At 43.7% G+C, this 22,441-nt stretch overlaps 1 protein-coding gene across 3 annotated transcripts in view; it reads right to left on the bottom strand.

Annotated features, from left to right (window-relative positions):
• Positions 1 to 22,441, bottom strand: part of LOC144667674 (lysophosphatidic acid receptor 1) — a 121,364-nt gene that overhangs the window by 66,999 nt on the left and 31,924 nt on the right. For 2 of the 3 annotated variants that reach the window (XM_078529132.1, XM_078529137.1), the window contains 2 exons: positions 13,939 to 14,061; positions 2,561 to 3,305 (listed from right to left, as the gene is read on the bottom strand). In XM_078529132.1, coding sequence (XP_078385258.1) covers positions 2,561 to 3,296 — 736 coding nt within the window. In that variant the 5' untranslated portion in view covers positions 3,297 to 3,305; positions 13,939 to 14,061. The remainder of the gene's footprint in view (positions 1 to 2,560; positions 3,306 to 13,938; positions 14,062 to 22,441) is intronic. The other variant, XM_078529144.1, reaches the window with a different exon arrangement.

Below are 22,441 nucleotides of genomic sequence, written 5' to 3'. Positions count from 1 at the left end.
CAGATGCCTTGTCAATTTTAAGTACCGACAGTCAATTCAACACTTCCTCCTTAGCAATTTTGAACCCTTCTAGTGAGAGTTTCCTCATCTGTCACCGTGGCCTGGGTAGCATTTACCTCCTTGGTAAAGACTGATGCAAAGTATTCATTTAATACCTCAGCCATGGCCCCTTCATCCATGTGTAAATTCCCTTTTAGGTCCCTGATCAGCCCTACTCCTCCTTTTACCGCCCTTTTACTATTTACATGCCCATAGAAGACTTTGGGATTCTCCTTTATGTTGGCTGCCAGTCTTTTCTCATAATCCCTCTTTGCTTCTCTAATATATTTTTTCACCTCCCCTCTGAACCTTCTGTATTCCTCTTGGTTCTCAATTGTATTTTCTACCTGGCACCTGTACTAAGCACACTTTACACCAAAATTTGCTGAGAATCTCATCGCGCATGGCAGATCATTTAAAAAAAAGACGCAAAACAAAATCAAATCAACGTAAACCATCAGGGCTCCAAGGAAAGCACAGAACATCCATTATTTAAACCCATCTTAAATCTCTGATGTCATGAAAATTAAAAGCTTGCAGCCATCAAGACCATCACTCATGCACATTAAACATGAACCGGTTTCAGAAAATACAATCCTGGAAATTTTTCTCTTTCTAATTGTGGTAATTATGGTTTTATTTAGTGTGTAATGTAACTTTAAGAATAATACTGGTTAAGGAAGATCACATGATCTGTAGTAACCAATGGGAGAGTCGTGCGAGCTACCTCCGCAGTCAGTGTAGAGATAGAGTTGGAGTTGAAAGCACAAGTGTAGTTAATGCTGAGTATATTGTAAATAAACTTAACATTTAATAAACCCAAGAAGTGTCTACACTTCTATCACTAACAGTACAACTCAGTCACCCTACAGCATGAATGTAGCAGATTCTGATGCTATTTTAAAAAAGAGAGATGCAGAAAATACCACAGCAAGTTACTTTATGCACAAATTTCCTCAGAGAAATCAGCGCGTCCTGGCACTTACATCATTGTTGTGCTGGAAATTACAAAGTTTCTCTATATCTGAGGAGAAACATGCAACTGTGGGTTAACAACTCCAAACTGCTCACTAAATTAGTACCTGCTGAGTCAAGCTGGAAGCTCAGGCAAGACAAAAAACAGAATTGTTGCACAGAACAGTGCGCTGAGTTAAGTTCCCTATCTTTCCCAGTGATAACCAGTCTGAAAGTTCCTGTGTGTCCAAATGTCAACTGATCAAGAACATGGAGTACAACAGAAGATATCCCAGTGTGTCACCATACTCGACCAAATAACAATTCTTCTAAGTGAAAGGCGTTTCTTTCATCATATTAGTGAACAAAGAGAGCTATCTTTGAAACTTCTGGCAGAAGCTCTTGTTGTGCAGGTCTCAGTAATGCTGATGTACAACACTGCCTCACAGTACCAGGCATCTGTCAAACTGATAACAAATGGTAGAGGAAACAGCAATTCCTTTTAATCACTTTCGGACCACAAACAGGCAATGACTTAACTCATATCTGAATGCTGAATTGGTTCCTTGTTGTTCAGCCTCAAACTTCAAGACTGACAATGAGGTAGACTCTCAAAATCCACAATGAAGCCACCTTCTGGCAGCCTGAGAACTACACAGCTTTCATAGCACAGAAACAGGCCATTCAGCCCAACTGGACTATGCACAACACAAGCATCCTCCCATCCTATTTCATGTCACCCTATGCTTCTGTTCCTTTCTCCATCATGTACTTTTCCAGCTTCTCCTCAAATACATCTGCACTATCTGCCTCAAGCATTCCTTGTGGTAGCAAGTTCTACATTCTCTCTGGATAAAGACGTTTCTCTTGCATTCCCTATGGAATTTAATTGTGACTACCTTGTACTTATGACCTTTGGTTTTGGACTCCCCACAAGCGGTGAACATATTCTCCACGTCTACTCTATCTAGCCCTTTCATGATTTTAAAGACCTCCATTACATCACCCCTCAGCCTTCTCCTTACATGGAGGAAAGAGCCCCAATCTGTCCTGTAACCTCTCATTCTGGTCTTATTCAAGCAAACGTGGGTCATCGGCACTGGTTTAGCACACTTCCGGTCAACCAAGCAAAATAAAACTTAAAAACACTACTAAAGGCTCCTAAATTTACACATTCTTCAAGATTGCATGAAAATGTTTATACTGAGCCAGCTGGAGGACAGCAGAAATGAGGAGCCCTGTACAAACTGATAAACAATTAGAAGCTGGAAATGCTTTTATCATGAATATGCATCACAAGGGCCATTTGGACAATATTACACTGCCCCGTAGCAAGCATCTCATTTGTTAAAGACATTTAGAGATAAATATTTCTTGACTTTTTTTTTTAAGATAGCTGAAGCGATATCCATAACAAGCTACAGTTTTGTACTTTATTGTTGCCCCAACAAGTCTTAATCTTATCTCAAAAGGCTCGAAGAATGGAAAGGAAAAGAGCCAAATGCAAATAATAGATGTCAATTAACTTTTGGCAGCCTTTGAATAGAAAGAAAAAGGAAACATTTACCAAGCACTATAGCAACCGTCTTCAACAGGCTCATCATGGTGTCACGGTTTCTGCGGGGTCCTGAGCTGTGGCGAGACATTCGCATCGTCCTCTGCCGTACATAGACAAAGATGTGGGCGTATAGGATCACCATAACGACAAAGGTGACCAGGTTGAAAATAGCCCAAAATACCAAGTAGGAGCTGCTGTAGAGTGGCGCCATGGTGGAGCAGATGTCGATGTTGCAGATGCAATTCCAACCCACGCTTGGGATAGCGCCCATGACGATGGCCATAGTCCATATCACCACAATCACCACCACGACGCGCCGGTTGCTCATCCTGGTGTGGAGCTGCATGCGGAAGACAGTTATGTGCCTCTCGATGGCAATGGCCAGCAGGTTAGCCACCGAAGCGGTGAGGCTGGTGTCTATGAGGCCCTGGCGGAGAAGCCACGTGCTAACGGTCAACCTGCGGGTGTTGGGTCCTGTGTTGAACATGAGGTAAAAATAGGCCAGGCCTGCAAAGAAGTCGGCCGCCGCTAAATTTGCCATCAAATAATAAATAGGAAAATGGAAACGACGGTTCACATAGATGGCAATCATAACAAGCAGGTTAGCAAGCATGATGAAGATGCACACGGTGATACCCAGCCCCATAACAAGCTTGCTGATTGTGTTCCATTCTTTTGCTAGGGGCTTTTTACTGTTGTTGTAAAAAAAGGTAATGGTTTCATTGTAGAAGCACTGTTCTTCCATTCTGGCAACCTAAGAATGACAAGAAGGAGGGGTTAAGTGCAAGCCAGAAACAATTACCTAAATTGCATTACACTGAATAGTGCGGCCTTGACTATCGCAAACTGATTTCAAACACAATTTTGAAAGAATATTTGCCAAACTTCATTAGTTTTCCTTTCACCCTTGATAGACAATCATCATACCACACGTATGTGATAGGGACCAGGACCTGCTGCAGGTTAACGGATCTCAGCTAAACTGTTCGCTGTCTAGGCATGGGAAATAATGGAGGAAATTTTGCAAGGATAGGGCGTGTCAGGACAGATGTCATTAATTTGCACCTCTTTCCCCCCCCTCCCCCCAAAAACAGTAAACGCTGTAAGTTGGGGAAAGTTGAGTATCAATAAGGGCACAGTGAGGGCATCTGGGACTTCAGTGAACGATGGGACCAACAGTCTATCTCCATAACCAAAGAGATTTAAGGATTGAGAAAGAAACAGAGGAACGGGGAGAAGAAAAAAGGAGCACGTTAGATTCAAATCAGGTAGGGAAGGAAGGAAAGAGGGAAGGAAGGAAGGAATGAGGAAAGGAAGGAAGGAAAGAGGGAAGGAAGGAAGGAAAGAGGGAAGGAAGGAAGGAAAGAGGGAAGGAAGGAAGGAAAGAGGGAAGGAAGGAAGGAAAGAGGGAAGGAAGGAAGGAAAGAGGGAAGGAAAGAGGGAAGGAAGGAAGGAAGGAAGGAAAGAGGAAAGGAAGGAAGGAAAGAGGAAAGGAAGGAAGGAAAGAGGAAAGGAAGGAAGGAAAGAGGAAAGGAAGGAAGGAAAGAGGAAAGGAAGGAAGGAAAGAGGGAAGGAAGGAAGGAAAGAGGGAAGGAAGGAAGGAAAGAGGGAAGGAAAGAGGGAAGGAAGGAAGGAAGGAAGGAAAGAGGAAAGGAAGGAAGGAAAGAGGGAAGGAAGGAAGGAAAGAGGGAAGGAAGGAAGGAAAGAGGGAAGGAAGGAAGGAAAGAAGGAAAGAGGGAAGGAAAGAAGGAAAGAGGGAAGGAAGGAAGGAAAGAGGGAAGGAAGGAAGGAAAGAAGGAAAGAGGGAAGGAAGGAAGGAAAGAAAGAGGGAAGGAAGGAAGGAAAGAAAGAGGGAAGGAAGGAAGGAAAGAAGGAAAGAAAGAGGGAAGGAAGGAAGGAAAGAAAGAGGGAAGGAAGGAAAGAAAGAGGAAAGGAAGGAAAGAAAGAGGGAAGGAAGGAAAGAAAGAGGGAAGGAAGGAAAGAAAGAGGGAAGGAAGGAAGGAAGGAAGGAGGGAAAGAGGGAAGGAAGGAAGGAAAGAGGGAGGGAAGGAAGGAAGGAAAGAGGGAGGGAAGGAAGGAAGGAGGGAGGGAGGGAGGGAAGGAAGGAAGGGAGGGAGGGAGGGAAGGAAGGAGGGAGGGAAGGAGGGAGGGAAGGAGAGAAGGAAGGAGGGAGGGAGTGGGGGAAGGAAGGAAGGAGGGAGTGGGGGAAGGAAGGAAGGAGGGAAGGAAGGAGGGAGGGAGGGAGGGAGGGAGGGAGGGAGGGAGGGAGGGAGGGAGGGAAGGAAGGAAGGAAGGAAGGAAGGAGGGAGGGAGGGAGGGAGGAGGGAGGGAGGGAGGGAGGGAGGGAGGGAGGGAGGGAGAGAGAGAGGGAGAGAGGGAGGGAGGAAGGAAGATTGGATTAAGAGAGAGGGGAAAAGCAAGAAAAAATATAAATTTGACATTTTTAAAATCTCTAACAACAATTTACTACATGCAAGATTATTATTTAACAGTTTTAAGTTGTTCACTTTTCTAGACTGAAGAGGTTCACACTGGAGAAGTTCACATTATGCTGTTAGGAACCCTAACTTTCTGTAGTGAGTTGAATGGGTAATTAATATGTAATTACACATGAGGAGGCCTAGTGGTATTGTCACTGGGCTAGTATTCCAGAGACCCCGGTTCGAATCCCACCATGACAGATGGTAAAATTTGAATTCAATAAAAGCCTGATGATGACCACAAAACCATTGTCGATTGTTGTAAAGACCCATCTGGTTCGCTAATGTCCCTTTAGGAAAGGAAATCTGCTATCCCTACCACAGCAATGTGGTTGACTCTTAAATGCCCTCTGAACAAGGGCAATTAGGGATGAGCAATAAATGCTAGCCTAGTCAGCGATGCCCACACCCAATGAATTTTTTTTTTTTTAAGTTGTTAGAAGTAGCAGGGAGGTTAAAGGCAAGATGCCAATTGCTGAGAGGTATTCGGAAGAATGAATGCAAACTGACCAGCAAGGCCTAGGGTTTTGCAACTCTCAGAGCATCTCTCCAGCCCCTGGACTCACTGACTGAAGTAGATAATGGCACTGTCATGAATTCACAGTTACTTTCCAGGGAAACTTGATTCTCAAATTTAAACTGAGCCTATCACTTGAGAATTCCCCCACAACACTCATGTTAAAACACCATGTTAAAAAATAACTGATTTCCCTGTATTCCCAGGTAGGTCAATACCACAGATAAGTCACTGCACATTATATTTATAACGTAAATTATCTAATATTGAATTATGGATTGATTTTGTTTCTAAAGCTAATTGCATCCATGTCTACAAAATTTACATCGATTCTATTTGTATATCCACCTTACTGACTCAAGTAGGAGATAAGATTGCAAGTAGCCAGACCAGAAGTGGGCACAGTTCTCCACTCTTGGTTCTACAACTTTATACATTGCAACACTTTCCTGGACTCGCATACATCCTAGGAAATCAGTCACTGCACGTCAATATCCTGCTCAACACGGCAACAGCTAGAGACATTTCAGGAAACCTCCGCAGCCAGATATTTCGCTTGATTCATCGCATTCACAGTGCATTAGCGCTTAACAAATTTACTTTTGGCTTGAAGCTGAAATCACTTCACAACAACACTAAATTGGGAGTGCTAATCTGGTGCACAAGCCTGAACTGGCTTCCATCCAAACAGCAGCAACACTGCCTCTCACGGGGAATCACACAGCTTCATTCCCTGTGTCAGCATTACATTATGACAGCAGGGCAGGTGTAAAGCAAAAGTTCTTTACACTTATACTACGCTATATTATAAATGATTTTCATAGCCATCACCTTATATTTCTCATCAAATACAATGAGCCATTAAGATGCATTACTAATCTTGCAGATCACTTGGAATTTAATACCTAACTTTAGAACATCTTTTGCTGCACTATTTGCCATCAGTTGCAAACTCAGATTGACATTCTACATACCAGAACCTAATATTGCTACCTAAGCCAAAGCACTGACCACAACTACCCAGTTAGAAGGAGAACCGTGGCACTTGTTCCTCCCTATCTCCGTCACCTCTTCCATCTCTGTAACTCTGAGCTCTCTGCAATCCTCGAATCCTGACCTCTTATGCACGTCCCCCGATCTCTATCTTTCCACCACTGGTGTTAATTGTATATAAATTATAGCTAACTATGTGCAGGTGGAAGGCATTGGGTTGTTACTTGAGCACATAAAGGGACATTGCACCCAGGTGTCCCTGGAGGCCTTCCGTGACTGGTGAGCGCCACAGGGGCTGGAGTGCATCGTCCGCCCCAGGAACAACATTTTAGTTTGACTTGGTAAGTTTCCTTTTAAAGTTTTGTTTTTTGTTGCAGTGCCCCTTTAAGATGCTGTCAATTTAATTAGTTTTTTTGTTAATTAGTTTGTTTTATTTTCATTACTCAAAAGAGGGTGTAAAGAGACACTGACAGACACGGTGCATAGTTGAGTTAGGAGGTTTATACTTGTAATATAATGCCCTGTGAATAAATGTAAACTGCGTAAAGATGGGCTCCGGTTTCATCCTTCACTAACTGGCTATCAGGAAAGTAACAACAGGCAGTTGAGCCTTCAGTTTCCTAGGCCCTAAACTCTGGAATTCCCTCACTCAACCTCTCTGCTTTACTACGTCACTCTCCTCCCTTAAGATGCTCTTGAAAACCTACCTGTTTCCTGTCCTAATATCTCAAGGGCTCAGAGTCAATAGTAACTTTTAAAAGGGAGCTGAAAAGGGGTAAAATATGCAAGGCTATGGGGTATGAGCATGAGGTGGGCGATAGTGGGGTGGTGATGAGATTAATAGGATAGCTCATTCAAAGAGCCAGCACAGGTACAATGGGCTGAATGGTCTCCGTCTGTGTTAAACATCAAATTGACTGGTCTGCAAATTCTCATGGCAACGCTTGCAAACCAGCTATTTTCTAATCTTCTGGTATGAATTTAAACTCCAGAAATTCTCATCAACCATGTCATCATTCACCTCTGTTTCCTCCATGAGTAATAAGTAACAGTAGTTATCACCTCAGAGTCAAAATCGCAATTATGAAATGCAAAAGGATTATAATTTAGATGGATTTTAAAAGGTTATCTCCCGATGATTGTTCAATGAATGTATATACTAATTAGAAAGAAAGAAAACTTGCATTTATACAGCATCGTTCATGAACTCTAGATAGCCAAGTGATTTATGGCCAATTAGTTAGTTTTGAAGTGTAGTCACTGCTGTAATGTAGGAAACATGGCAACCAATTTATGCACAGCAAGCTCCCACAAAAAGTAATGTTATAATGACCAGATAATCTGCTTTTGTGATGTTGGTTGAGGGTAGGATTGTCAACTGTGATTAAGTGTATTCCTGGAGGTTTTGTCACATGGCTTGCCCCAACACTCCAGCCATACATCGGCCAACACATCCCTCCTTGTGACATACTACCCTCCTATCCAATTGGAAAGAAGAAGACTCATTACCCAATCGGATGATGCTCGACTGTAAGCCAAACGTACCTTTCTGTCCCCGCCCCAACCATTTTCAATGTTTTTATATCTGGTAAAGAGAAATGCTCAAGAGGTTTGGCATCTCATCCAAAAAGTCAGCACCTCCCAATTGTGCGGCACTCCCTGCACTGGACTATCAGAATAGATTATGTACTCAAGTCTCCGGAATGGAATTTCACTCTTCAACTTGTGGACTCAAGAACTGAGCACGCTACCCACTGAACCACAGCTGACAGACAACTACAATGGCAAATTTTGGGATTCATTTATGGTGGAATACGTTTGAAAAACAGAGTGATTAGGTTAGACTTGCACAGAACCTTGGCTAGACTACACTAGGAGAGCCTTGTATGGTTCTGGACCCAATCTCACAAGGAAAAAAAAAGATACAGAGGAGCCGGAGAAGCTGCAAAAAAGATTTCCGAAGATACCACCAAAACTGGGGGACTATAGTTATCAGGAAAGACTGTGCAAGTTGGAGTTCTTTAGAAAAGAAAAGGCCAAAGGGTGACCTAACAGGAGGTACTTCAAATTATGAAGCGGTTTGATGGTACAGATGTAGAGAAGCTGTTTCTACCTGTGGGGGATGAACTATTCAAAATGAGGAGCTATAAACATAAGATAATCAATAATAAATTTATTAAGGAATTACACAAAAAGCTCCTCACCCAAAGAATGGTGAGCGTGTGGAACTCACTAGCATATGGATAGCTTGAGGTGAACGGCATAAATGCATCTAAGGGAAGCTAGTTAAGCACGTGAGGGAGAAAGAAACAGCAGTGTGTACCGAGACAGTTAAATGAAATAAAGTGGGAGGAGGCTCGTGTAGATCCTAAATACTGGCGTGGACATGTTTAGGCCGGAAAGCCTGCTTCCGTGCAGTAAATTCTATGTAAAAGAAAAGACCATCTTAATAGATCGAGAGATACGTACCACAGTTACCATTACAGGAGCAAACTGTAGCCCTAATTCCACTTCACAATACAGGGATGTTTTAGAGATAAAGTACCGTCGTATCACATCTATAACAACAGAAGGCTGGGTGTTAACTTAGCTGACTTGCCAGGAAAGGGGGCAGGGTGTGCTGTTGGAGCTGAACAGGTGCGGGGAGTCTGGAAGACTGGGACTGCCCACACATTATGGAGTTTTAATGCCACTGCATGCATGTGACGTTATGACAGACTCCCTGATTGACAGGCTTGCCTTCCAGTCAGACGGGGAACCGTCTAAGGTGGGGTGGTTTGGGGGGTGGGTGTGTGTGTGTGTGTGCGGTGCAGGGGCCAGGTAACCAAGCAGATCCACATCTGAGAGGGTTGATTACAGGAGCGTGGGGCTTGGGGGGGAGGAGGGGTAGATTTCTCAGGCCTGTGGTGATTCAGATGAGGGTGGATCCCAGAGAACCTGCTTTGGGGATGGGAAGAAAGAGAGGAGGAAGGTTACCAGGGTTTGGGGCACGGGGGGAGGGGTGGGGTGAAACAGAGGCCACATGGGGAAGGGTGGGGGCTCTGATCACTGGGACGTTGTACAGGCAGGAAACCCTGGGTACAGCAGGGAGGTGAAAAAGGCACCTACTCATTGAACCAGCATTCCCTGTTCGGCTTAGGTGCCGTGGTTCCCTGATGTTTGGGAAAACCCAGCTCTCCACAGGTCAACTCAAAACGATGAATAAAATGAGGTTCCTCATTATAATATTTAAAATGCCAACGCATCTCCTTGGAGAAGGTTGGTCCCTCAAACTCCCCCAACCTCGCCCACACCCCACCAAGCCCCACACCACAATCCCGCTTCTGTTAAAACCGGGAGCGGATGGATGAGATCCGGATTCATGATTTTTAAGCTCCCACCTGACCCAAACCTGCCTTTTGGGGTTAAAATTCATCACAGAGTCAATTGCGGCATGAGACAACAATGCCTTTTGTACCAGGGAATGGCTGCAGTTATGCATCTACCGTCATTGGTAAGAGATTTAAGTGGGTGCGGTTATGTTCACGGAATGTAAAACGCCGTTTTAAGAATGCAAGAGCCTCAGCCTGGATTACTGCCTACTTAGTAACACGGAGCATCTTAGATTTACAACCCTGACTTACTTAAAGTATTTAAAAAGCAACCAAAGCCCATTCATCAGATTGTGGCAGTTATTATGAAATATGGCCTTCAGAGCAAAGTAAACACTAATAATAAGAATCAAACCTAGGAATTACTTTAAAGGATGCACACTCAACACATCTCAATCACACGGCTGTCTTCTATTTTAACACAGGCGCCAACACACTTAAATAGATGGGTCAATGCTGAAACAGCACACAAAGGAATGTCATCCAAATGCACAAAGCGCTCAGCCACTAATAGTGACAACACAGGGCTGCAATTTTCCAGCCCTGTTGTTGGGGGAGCCGCAACGGGAAAATTCGGCAGCCCTGCCAAAAGTCCATCGACTCCCGGCAGGACCGGACGTTCCCGGCGGTAGCTGGGGCCGGAAAATCCCATCCGAGGTTGCTACTTTGTGTCAGGTTCACATGCACTGATCTTTGAAGGCGGCAGAACATGCTGAGCGAGTAGTTAGCAAAACATACGAGAGCTTAGTCTTCATAAATAGATTCAGTACAAGAGCAGGGAAGTTGTGCTGAACCTTTATAAAGCTCTGGTCAGGCCACAACTAGAGTATTATGTCCAGTTCTGATCACATTTTAAGAAGAATTTGAGGGCCCTCAAGTGGGTGCAGAGGAGATTTACCAGGATGGTTCCAGGGATGAGGGATTTAGTCACAAGGTTAGGGTGAAGAAGCTGGGCTGTTCTCCTTGGAGCAAAGGACATTGAGGGGAGATTTGATAGAGGTGAACAAGATGACGACAGGTTTAGATAAGGTAGATAAATAAAAGCTGTTCCAATTGGTTGATGGCACAAGGACTGGGGGGGTGTGGAGGTGGGGGAAGCCTTTTTTTTTTGCAAGAGGTACAGGGGTAATGTGAGGAAGAACATTTTTACACAGCAAGTGGTAATGACCTGGAACTCGCTGACAAGGGTAGAAGGGGAGACGATTGATGATTTCTAAAATAAATTAGACAAGAACTTGAGGGAAATAAACTTGCAGGGCTATGGAGACAGAGCAGGAGAATGGGACTGACTGGATTGCTCGACAGAGAGCCAGCATAGAGTCAATGGGCCGACTGGCCTCTGTTGGCTAGGGGCTACAGCCAAACTGCTGACACAGGCAAAAGCAACTTTTGACCTGAAGTAACCTGATTCCAGTCACTGGCCTGAGCTGGTTGGAACCAGTTTGAAGTAGCTGAGTTTCTTGAAGAACAAAGAGAATGAGATAAGACACAAGTCCTTATTTAGGAAAGGAGTAACGAGGTAATGCTACCCAAGTCCTTGGAACAAAGCCAATGAGAAGATGCCACAGACAAGGCAAGCAGGCCTAAACCAACGGGAGAGAGACAGCACAGCTTGGAGAGATAAGATTTCGGAATAAGAATGAAGAATTTTGGGCGTGGAGCCAGTGAGAACTCCAGAGACCAACCATCGCAGAAACGGAAGAACCTACGTCAGCAACGTAGAGACGCAAGAGAGAGAGAACGGAACGCCTGGCTAGAGCCAGCTCTCCTTTTCGGGTATTAGCTTTTATATTCTGTGACCACTCAGGGAGTGTCAGGGAAACCTAGTGGGTGTGCGTTTAGATCCTAGCTTTGGGTATAAAACTGAATAACCTGCTGTAAACTGCATGTCTATATTTAACCAGACATATAAGCTATATGTAGATGATCTAACAATGTGAATAAAGCGAATTTAGAGTTAAGAGAGAATTGACTCTTCTCCTCTTTGTACTAAGCCAACAACCGTTACCGGTAACCTCTGGCAACACCTCCTTCTGTGTCGTAATGATTCTATGAATTTATGTGTTATGTAAATTCCCAAATCCTTGGTGTTGGGAAAAAGAATCCAGAAATGTACTACCTCTGGACTAATTAAACTGATGAGGATGCTGAATCGTTATTGGGAGGTGTACAGTACTGTTCTAGTAATCTGATTCAGTGGTTCTTGAGAAAAGGAGAGAAGGTTTAGATATGGGACCTTTTCATCATCAAGATTTTAATCACACAATTGTGTGCTCTGTTTCACACAGAGGTACCGCTATTTCTTATAACCACCACATCACTGTGTCTCAAATAGCTGTGATCTGATGAGAAGCGGTGGCAATGGATTATTTTTAGATTTCACCAGCTGACAACCTGAATTACATGCGCATTCATGGGACCACAGACTTCCTCAGCCTGTTGCTGTTGTTCCATCTGAATGGGTTATTGACATTTTGCGGAGAGTAGTGAACGCTTTGAGCATTGAATGCTCTTTAAAGCATTCTACACAAGTAGTTTTTTTGTTGCCATCTAACGCTGCCGTGAAAATTATTCTGTAAATTCCCAGCACTCACAATTAAGCAGACACTGCAACACTAAACAGCTGATTCACCATTACTTTTAAGCACCTAACCTTGAGGCTAAATCCTTGGAACGGTTCTGGTAAATCTCCTCTGGACCCTCACATCCTTCCTAAAGTGTGGTGACCAGAACTGGACACAATACTCTAGTTATGGCCTTAACAAAACTTCATAAAGGTTCAGCACAACTTTCCTGCTTTTGTATTCAATGCCTCTATTTATGAAGCCCAAGATCCCATATGCTTTGCTGACTTCTCTCTCAATATGTCCTGCCACCTTCAAAGATGAACCCCAAGACCCCTTCTCTCCCACCCCCACCTCCAGGCATAACTGTGCAAATAATTTGAATAGAACAGCCTCAGGTAATTGAGATGCCAATGCATGAGCTATGATATTAATTAGTCATAGTCAATGAAGAAGGAGGAATTAATTAGCCTGTCTCAGTAATAATGAACAGCTCACATCACTGGGTTAGGGAGCTACGGGTGTGGGGACCCTCCCTGACCAGAGACAGAGATAAAACACACCAGGCATGGAGATAAGGTTAATTGAACAAAATCCTGCAAGGCAGACAGGCCCAGCAAAGACTGCATGATGGTTAGAATGCAAACGAAGATAGACAATCCACCCATTACGGGGAAACGTGGCATGTTCTTTATTTTGTTACCTGTAGACATGTTAAATTGCACTGGTTGAATTGCCTCAGTCTGACCTGTCACCTGTCGATGAAATATAGCAGCACATCGACTTGGATCATGCCTTTTCCCACCAAGTGTTTGAGCAGTCCACCTTCAGAAAATGATTGAAGAGGAGATACACGTGCAAAAGACATAAATATCTGATCGAGGTCACCAGGCAGTGCAAGCGCAGATTATACCATTGTACTAGCAGATACAAGGCAGCGCAGGGTCAGCTCCCAGACACATAGCTTTGCAACAAGAGATGATTGACTTACATATAGAACATTGTACAATCCTTGTTACTGAGCCAAACTCTCTCCCCACCCCACCGAAAAATATTATTTATACTGCAATACAGCATCATCCCAATTTGTAAAGTATTAGTTGTAATGCCTGGATCTTGCCCAGCTCTCTCCCACTCAATTCCTCAATTGTTATTTGTACCAAATTTCAGTGCTTCAACTTCTCCAGCTACAGTAGAAAAAAAAAACCAAGGAAACATCATTATTTCCATTGTTCCACCATTGGCGACCGTGCCTTCAACTGCCTGGGCCCCAAGCCCTGGAATTCCCTCTCTAAACCTCCTCCAGCGCTCCTAAAAGCCTTGAGCAAGTTTTTGGATAGCTGTCCCAAATCCTAATGCAGTTCAAAACCACATTGTGTTCGATTATGCTCCTGTGAAACCCCTCAGGCTGTTTTACTGGGGCATAGGCACCGTGCGAATGCAAGCTGGTGTTTTTATTTACCTTGTTGTCCAATAGTCACCACTGTACTGCCTTTTCAGATTAAAGTTGTGCGGGTCTGCGTTTAGGCCAATTTCATCCACTATCCACGAAAGGAACAGAGTATCCTTGCTGTTTTACCTCGGCCTGGAGGGATTAACAGAAACTAGCTTAAAGCAACATAATATGCATAAACCATTAATCTAAAAAGGGGTAAACTGCCTGATAAAACAAAATAGCACAAATGTATATTTAAGTAATCTCACTCCAACATAGTTAATGGATCAGAAATCCTAGTTCTCGGAATTGCTGTATATTTTGTTTTTGGCTATCTCACTACAATATCCTCTAAAATGTCAACGAAAATGACAAAAATCAGTAAACCACAATTATTTCCATACTGTTCTGTAATTTTGGAATCACAGGGTTAGACTGCAAACAATGTTTTGCTGCATTAAGAGGATTCAGTGAACACAAACTCCATTCTTGCCCAACTACGCGATACATCGGACGGGGCGACTGCTCTCTCTCAAGCGGACGCAAGGGGTCCCGGGGCACAATTCCAACAAAGAACGGGAAGGATTCCCACCCGCACCTCACAGGTTGTCCTGGCCAGCCTTTTAGCTCTCAACCAACATTCACTGTTCATCGAAAACGCATTGTCTGGCTGTGTGCCTCACTGACGTTTGTGGGATCTTCCTGTGCACAAACTAACTGCTGCGTTTCCCAGGTCCCGACAGGTGACCACACTTCAAAAGTACTTCATTGGCTGTAAAGTGCTTTTGGGGTGTTCCAGGGTTGTGAAAGGCACTTTATAAAATGCAAATTATTTTTCTTTTGATGATCAGACACGGTTGATGGGAGCACGGCCGATGTTTAAAAATAAAGGGGTCGCCCATTTAAAACAGAAATGAGACAAAAAGGTTTTCACTCAGAGGGTCGTGAGTCTTTGGAACTCTGTTTCCACCGCCTTTTCAGGAAGAGAGTCTTTGAATATTTTTAAGGCAGAGGCGGGTATATTCTTGGTAAGCAAAGCGGGTGATAGGTTATCGGGGGTAAGCGGGATGCAGATTTCAGTTTACTATCGGATCGGCCATGATCTTATTAAATGGCGGAGCAGGCTCGAGGGGCTGAATGACCGACTCCTGCTCCTTGTTCGTACATTGTGTATGGACAATTGATGATGCTCTTTCATATTTTTCCTCGCTCTTTGTACATGCACATTTTACCTTAAATTTGTTTTTTAGAACTCAGATGGGGAACTCAGTAGTTTGAGGGGTGGGGTGGGGTGGGGTGGGGTGGGAAGGTGAGGTGGAAAATCATAGCTCTGAACCCAATCATTGGACTACCAGCTGATGTGGCAGTATTCTATCTGACAATGAAGGCTACATAAATACACCAAGCAATTGTACAAGATTATTCTCACAGGATAGTTTTTTTTTTCCAGACCTCTAGGAACTATTTTAATTAATTCTAATACTCTTCTAATTAAATTCTAAATTGTATGGTGCTGTGAATTAAATCTCTCACCATCAAGTGGTACAATTTTGTGAAATACATGCCTCTGATTCCCCAAGTGCTGAATTTCCACCCTGTCAGAAGCGGGTATCAATTGACACATAGCAACCCACCATTGTTCCAGGCTAACAGTTAACACTCTTTGCTCTCTGCTTGCCAAACTTTGCTGCCTCCCGGTCTGGAAACGCCTTGATTTTATATTCACTACGCTCCATGGCCTTGCCCTTCCCTATTTCCGGAACCTCCTCCAGCCAGAGACTCCTCAGACATCTCAGCACTCCTCCAATTCGGGCCCCATAGCTGCACCACAGGTGGCCTTGCCTTTGACTGCCTGGGCCTGAAGCCTGGAGTTCTCTCCCAACACCTCCCCAACTCCATCTCCTACCTCAGGAGCAAGGGACTTCTCCTCGGTAACAAAAATAAAAACACCTGGAAAAACTCAGCAGGTCTGACAGCATCTGCGGAGAGGAACACAGTTAACGTTTCGAGTCCGTATGACTCTTCAACAGAACTAACTTCTCCCCTGTACCTTGGTCAACATGCATCCCTCGCTGAATATCACAAGAACAAATTACCTGCCTCATCACATCACCATTTGAGGGAGATCGCTGTGTGTTGATTGGCTGCCACATTTCCTGCATAACAACAAATATCTCAGAAGGGATACAGCCATCCCAAAGACAGCTAGAAAGATCAAAGAGGGATAAACAACTTTACACTTCAGAAGTGCCTAATTGGCTGTAAAACTCTTTGCAACAGCCTGACGCTGTGAAAGGTGCTGCAGCAACAATTCTCTTTCTCCCCCGACTTATTCCTGAATGCCTGGTACAAGCTCAGCCTGATTGTACGCAGCCTTAAGTTTTAGCCCAATCGAAAACCCACTTATAACTGTCACCCTGATCCTGCTCAAACTACACTGGCTCCCAGTAACACAGTTTAGCACATGCTCTTTAATGGAGTCTCTCCAAATTGCCATTCCCATCTCTGGCATCTCGCTAGAGGAGCCCTGCACTGTTGCAGATCTTGCCGAATTCAACAACAAGGCGCATATATGTGTCTAGTTCTGGTTGGGCCATGTATAGACTGTCCGTGGACACGATAAGATCATCTCTGGCAGACTCCTTTCCAATTGACATGAGTCTACTGCTCATTGTTAGCTCCTTCACAGTCAGACCCTCCCATCAGAATCACATTTGTACACAAATTGCCTCCCTAAATTCTTTTGCTTTGCTGCAACCCTCCCCAGCTCAAACGCCTGCTTAAAATCTACTTTTGCTATTCATCACTTCTCCACTACTGCTGCCTGATGCCCAAGTATAAAATGTCTTGCACCAAAACATAGTAGCCACAGTGTGTACCATCTACAAGATGCACTGCAGCAACTCCCCAAGACTCCTTCAACAGCACCTTCCAAACCCACAACCTCTACCATCTAGAAGGACAAGGGCAGCAGACACATGGGAACACCATCACCTGGAAGTTCCCCTCCAAGTCACACACCACCCTGACTTGGAAATATATCACTGTTCCTTCACTGTCGCTGGGTCAAAATCCTGGAACTTCCTCCCTAACAGCACGGTGGGTGTACCTACACCACATGGACTGCAGCGGTTCAAGGCAGCAGCTCACCACGACCTTCTCAAGGACAATTAGGGATGGGCAATAAATGCTAGCCCAGCCAGCGAAGCCCACATCCTGTGGATGAATAAAGAAAAGTTTAAGGATGTTCTAAAATTGCTGCATATTACAATCAAACTCACAATCAAACATAGATGATGCATTACTAATTAACACAATGTTAGTTAATCATAATGATCTCATATCATACCGGCAACAGAAATACATCTTGTATTTTTAGTGCTAATTTAGTCATTGTAATCAATGTTTGATGTCACTGCCTGTGGCGGGAAGATAGTGAAATGCTAACTCCACAACTGTTCTTCCCATTTCTGCCTTTCGAACCTTTTTTTAATTCATTCATGGGATGTGGGCATCACTGGCCGGGCCAGCATTTATTGCCCATCCCTAATTGGTTCTTGAGAAGGTGGGGGTGAGCTGCCTTCTTGAACCGTTGCAGTCCATGTGGTTTAAGTACACCTACAGTGCTGTTAGGAAGTTCCAGGATTTTGACCCTGCATTCCAATTGTCTAAATCTCAATTATATCCTCTGTTGTGGCTTAGTATCATGCCCTGGTAAATATTTATGCCTCCATCAACATCACAAAAACAGATTATCCAGTTATCATCACAATGCCCAACTGCTTACTCACACTAAATCCTCTTCACCCATCATCCCTGCTCTCGCTAAGCAACACTGTCCCCAGTCAAGCAATTTCCATTTTAAAATTCTCATCCTAGTTTTCAAGTCCCTCCGTGGCCTCGCCCCTCCCTATCTCTAATCACCTCCATCCTCACAACCCTCCAAGATATTTGCCTCTTGAGCATTCCCAATTTTAATTGCTCCACCATTGGTGGCCATGCCTTCAGCGGCCTGGGCACTAAGAACATATGAACATAAGAAATAGGAACAGGAGTAGACCATTTGGCCCCTCGAGCCTGCTCCGCCATTCAATAAGATCATGGCTGATCGTCTTATGTGTCAATTTCCACATTCCCATCACTCCCCGATAACCTTTGATTCCCTTGACTAAGAAGAATCTTATCTACCTCTGCCTTAAAAATATTCAATGAACTCGCCTCCACCACCTTCTGAGGCAGAGTTCCAAAGTCGCACAACCCTCAGAAAAAAATTTCTCATCTTTGTCCTAAAAGGGCGACCCCTAAGTTTAAAACAGTGTCTCCCTAGTTCTGGACTCACCCACAAGAGGAAACATCCTTTCGACATTGTCAAGGCCATTCAGGATCTTGAATACTTTAATCAAACCACTCCTCACTCTTCTGAATTCCAGTGGAAACAAGCCCAGTCTGTCCAACCTTTCCTCATAAGACAACCCACTCAGTCCAGGTATCAATCTAGTGAACCTCCTTTGAACTGTGCCCCAACGCATTTACATCCTTCCTTAAATAAGGAGACCAAAACTGCACAGTCTTCGAGGTGCGCTCTCACCAATGCCCTGTATAATTGAAGCATAATATCCTTACTTCTATGTTCAATCCCTCTCATAATAAAGGATAGCATTCCATTAGCCTTAATTACTTGCTGTACCTCCATACTAACTTTTTGTGACTCATGTACTAGAACACCTAGATCCCTCTGCACCTCAGAATTATGCAGCCGTTCTCCATTTAAGTAATACTCTGCTTTTTTGTTCTTCCTGCCAAAGTGAACAACTTCACATTTTACCACATTAAACTCCATTTGCCAGATCTTTGCCCACTCACTCAATCTAACTATATCCATCTGCAACCTCCTCATGTCCTCTTCACAACATACTTTCCTACCTATCTTTGTGTCATCTGCACATTTAGATACATGTCTTCACTCCCCACATCTAAGTCATTGATGTAAATCACAAAAAGTTGAGACCCCTGAGAGACTCCACTCATCACATCCTGCCAGTCAGAAATAGACCCATTTATGCACACACTCTGCTTTCTGCCAGCCAGCTATCTTCTATCCATGCTAATATGTTACCCCCTACAATGTGCACTTTTATTTTCCATAATAATCTTTGATGTGGCACCTTATCAAACGCCTTCTGGAAATCCAAGTACCGTACGTCTTCCCTTTATCCACTGTGTATGTTACTCCTTCAAAAAAACTCCAATAAATTGGTTAAACATGATTTTCCTTTCACAAAATCATGCTGACTCTTCCCAATTGCCTTGATCTTCGAAGTGCCCAGCTATAACCTCCTTAATGATCGATTCTAATAACTTCCCCACGACAGACATCAAGCTAACTGGACTATAGTTTCCTGTTTTCTGCCCCTCTCCCTTCTTGAATAGAGGGGTTATATTTGCTACTTTCCAATCTGATGGAACTTTTCCAGAATTTAGCAAATTTTGGAAAATTAACACCGTGCATCGACTACCTCATTAGCCACCTCTTTCAAGACCCTAAAATGTAGTCCATTGGGACCCGGAGACTTGCCAGCCCACAGTTTCATCAGTTTGCTCAGTACCATTTCCCTAGAGATTTCAATTTCACCAAGTTCCTTTTTCTCTTTCAGTTCCTGATTTGCAACTATTACTGGAATGTTTTTTGTATCCTCTAAACCGAATGCAGAAGCAAAATATTTGTTCATTTCTTCTGCCATTTCCTTATTATCTACTATTAACTCTCCACTGTCACTCTATAGAGGACCAACTCTCACTTTACTTACTCTTCTCCTCTTTAAATACCTGTAGAAACTCTGTCTATCCATTTTTACATTTCTAGCTAGCTTCCTCTCATACTCTAATTTCTTTCTCCTGATTAGTCATTCTCTGCCGTTCTTTATATTCTGTCCAATCAGCTGTCCTGCCACTCATCTTTGCGGAGTTGTAAGCTTTTTCCTTAAGTTTAATGCTTTCCTTAACTTTGGTTAACCACGGATGATGGGTCCTCCCCTTAGAATTTTTCTTTATAGTAGGAATGTACTTATTCTGAATACTCTGAAATATCCCCTTAAAGTCTGCCACGGCTTCTCTATTGATCTATCCTCTAGCTTAGTTTCCCAGTTCACTTCAGCTAGCTTAGCTTTCATCCCCACACAGTTGTCTTTATTTAAGTTTAAGCTATTAGTTTTAAGCCCACTCATCTCCCTTTCAAACTGGATGTAAAATTCAATCATATTGTCGTCGCTGCTACCTAGCGGTGCCTTTACTCTGAGGTCATTAATTAATCCTCTCACGTTACACAATACCAATTATAATATAATGCGCTCTCTGGTTGGTTCCAGAACATGCTGCTCTAAGAAACTATCTCGAAAGCATTCTAAGAATTCCTCATGGCTACTACTGCCAATCTGATTTTTCAAATTTGTGCAGATTAAAATCACCCATGATTATTGCCATCCCTTTATCCCAAGCACACAATATTTTCTCTTGATTACTTCGTCCTACATTGTGGAAACTGTTAGGAGGCCTGTAGACCACTCCCACTAATGACTTTTTTCCCCTACTATTCCTAATCTCCACCCAAACCAATTCTACATCCTGATCTCCTGAACCAAGGTCATCTCTAACTATTGCACCAATGCCCTCCTTGATTAACAGTGCTACCCTTCCACCTTTACCTAGCTTCCTATTCTTTCTGAATGTCATGTACCCCTCAATATTAAGGGCCCAATCTTTGTCGTCCTGCAGCCACATCTCCGTAATCGCTATCAGATCATATTTATTTACTTCAACGTGGGCCATCAATTCATTTGCTTTGCTAGTAATACTACGTGCATTCAGATAGAGAGCCTTCAGCTTTGTCTTTTTGTTACCTTTGTAGTCTTGACTGTTGATTTATTATTAGGTTTTTTTCTCTGTCCCTTCCTGTCATTCTCTGACCCTCATTTCTCATATTACTATTTTACTCGCCTGTCTTAACTCTACACCTTGAATTGCTACCTCTACCCAAGCTTGATCCCTCAACCCCTCTTGTTTACCCTAGTTATGCGATTTGAGAGGACACTCATCCCAGCACGGTCTAGGTGTAAACAGTCCTAACAGTACAGCCCCCATGTTCCCCAATACTGGTGCCAGTGCCCCACAAACCCGAACTCACTTCTCCCACACCAGTCTTTGAGCCACGCATTTGTCTCTCTAATCTTTTGCCCTATGCCAATTTGCACACGGCCCAGGTAATAATCCAGAGATTGTTACCTTTGAGGCTCTGCTTCTTCATTTGGTACCTAGCTCCTCATACTGACTTTGCAGAACCTCTTTCTTAGTTCTACCTATGTCATTGGTACCTACATGGACCACGACAACTGGATCCTCCCCCTCCCACTGCAAGTTCCTCTCCAGCCCTGAGATATCCCAAACCCTGGCACTGGGCAGGCAGCAGCCAACTGGACTCTTGCTCTTTGCTGCAGAGAACAGTGTCAATCCCCCTCACTATACTATCCCCTACTACCACTACATTCCCTGTTGACCCCTCCGCCCCCGCTTGAACGGCTTCCCACACCACAGTGCCATGGCCAGCCCGCTCATCCACCTTGCAGACCTCGTTTTGATTCACACAGGTTGTGAGCAACTCAAACCTGTTTGACAATTGCAAAGCCTGAGGCTCCTCCCCTGCTGCCTGCTCAATCCCATTACCTGCGTCACTGACAGTCACATCCTCCTGTCCCTCACTGCTGACCAAAAACAGATGACCCTCTTTTAAGAGGTGTGACTGTCTTCTGGAACAAAGTATCCAGGTATTTCACCCCCTTCATTATGTTGTGCAGTGTCTGCATTTTGGCTTCCAGATCAATAGTCCTGATCCGGAATTCCTCAAGCTGCTTACACTGCCTGCAGATCACCTTGGCACCCAAAAACTCCCACAAATCCCAGCTGCAACATAATACCTGTCCCGCCATTCGAAATTATGTTATTTAGTTAATTTACTTTAATTACACTCTTCCTGTATACGCTACAATTTACTGTGTTTATTGAATGCTAGTACCACTGAAAACGAAAACGCTTAACTACAAGGTGCGTGTTTTAGATGTTTGTTTAAATTACTTTATTTTTATTGCTATTTTATCTTTATTGTTTTATTTTTAATTTTCAAGTTTTCAAATTTTGGTTTATTATTTTGAAGTTTTAGTTCGTTTTATTTATACATCTACCTGAACTCACCTGTCCTAAGCTGGTTTCTCACCCACTGTCCCTTAGACTGAGCACTGACCGGCCACTCAACTTACTAGCTTCCTGTGATGCCACAGTTGCTTTCTTTCTCCTTTTTTTGCCTCCAGACTGCAGCCTCACAGCAACTGAAAGAGTGCGTTCCTCATCTCCCAACTATCTCCCGCAGGTCCGACTCCCAGCAAGGTAGGCCTCACTCGAATCCCCGGTCTGTATTTATAGGCGTTCCTCATCTCCCAACTATCTCCCACAGGTCCGCTCGGCTCCGACTCCCAGCAAGGTA

The sequence above is a fragment of the Cetorhinus maximus genome, chromosome 2, assembly GCF_964194155.1.
Source record: "Cetorhinus maximus chromosome 2, sCetMax3.hap1.1, whole genome shotgun sequence".
Taxonomy (NCBI): domain Eukaryota; kingdom Metazoa; phylum Chordata; class Chondrichthyes; order Lamniformes; family Cetorhinidae; genus Cetorhinus; species Cetorhinus maximus.
Note: the sequence above shows the minus strand (reverse complement) of the source record. Positions and strands in the feature narration are given on the sequence as shown.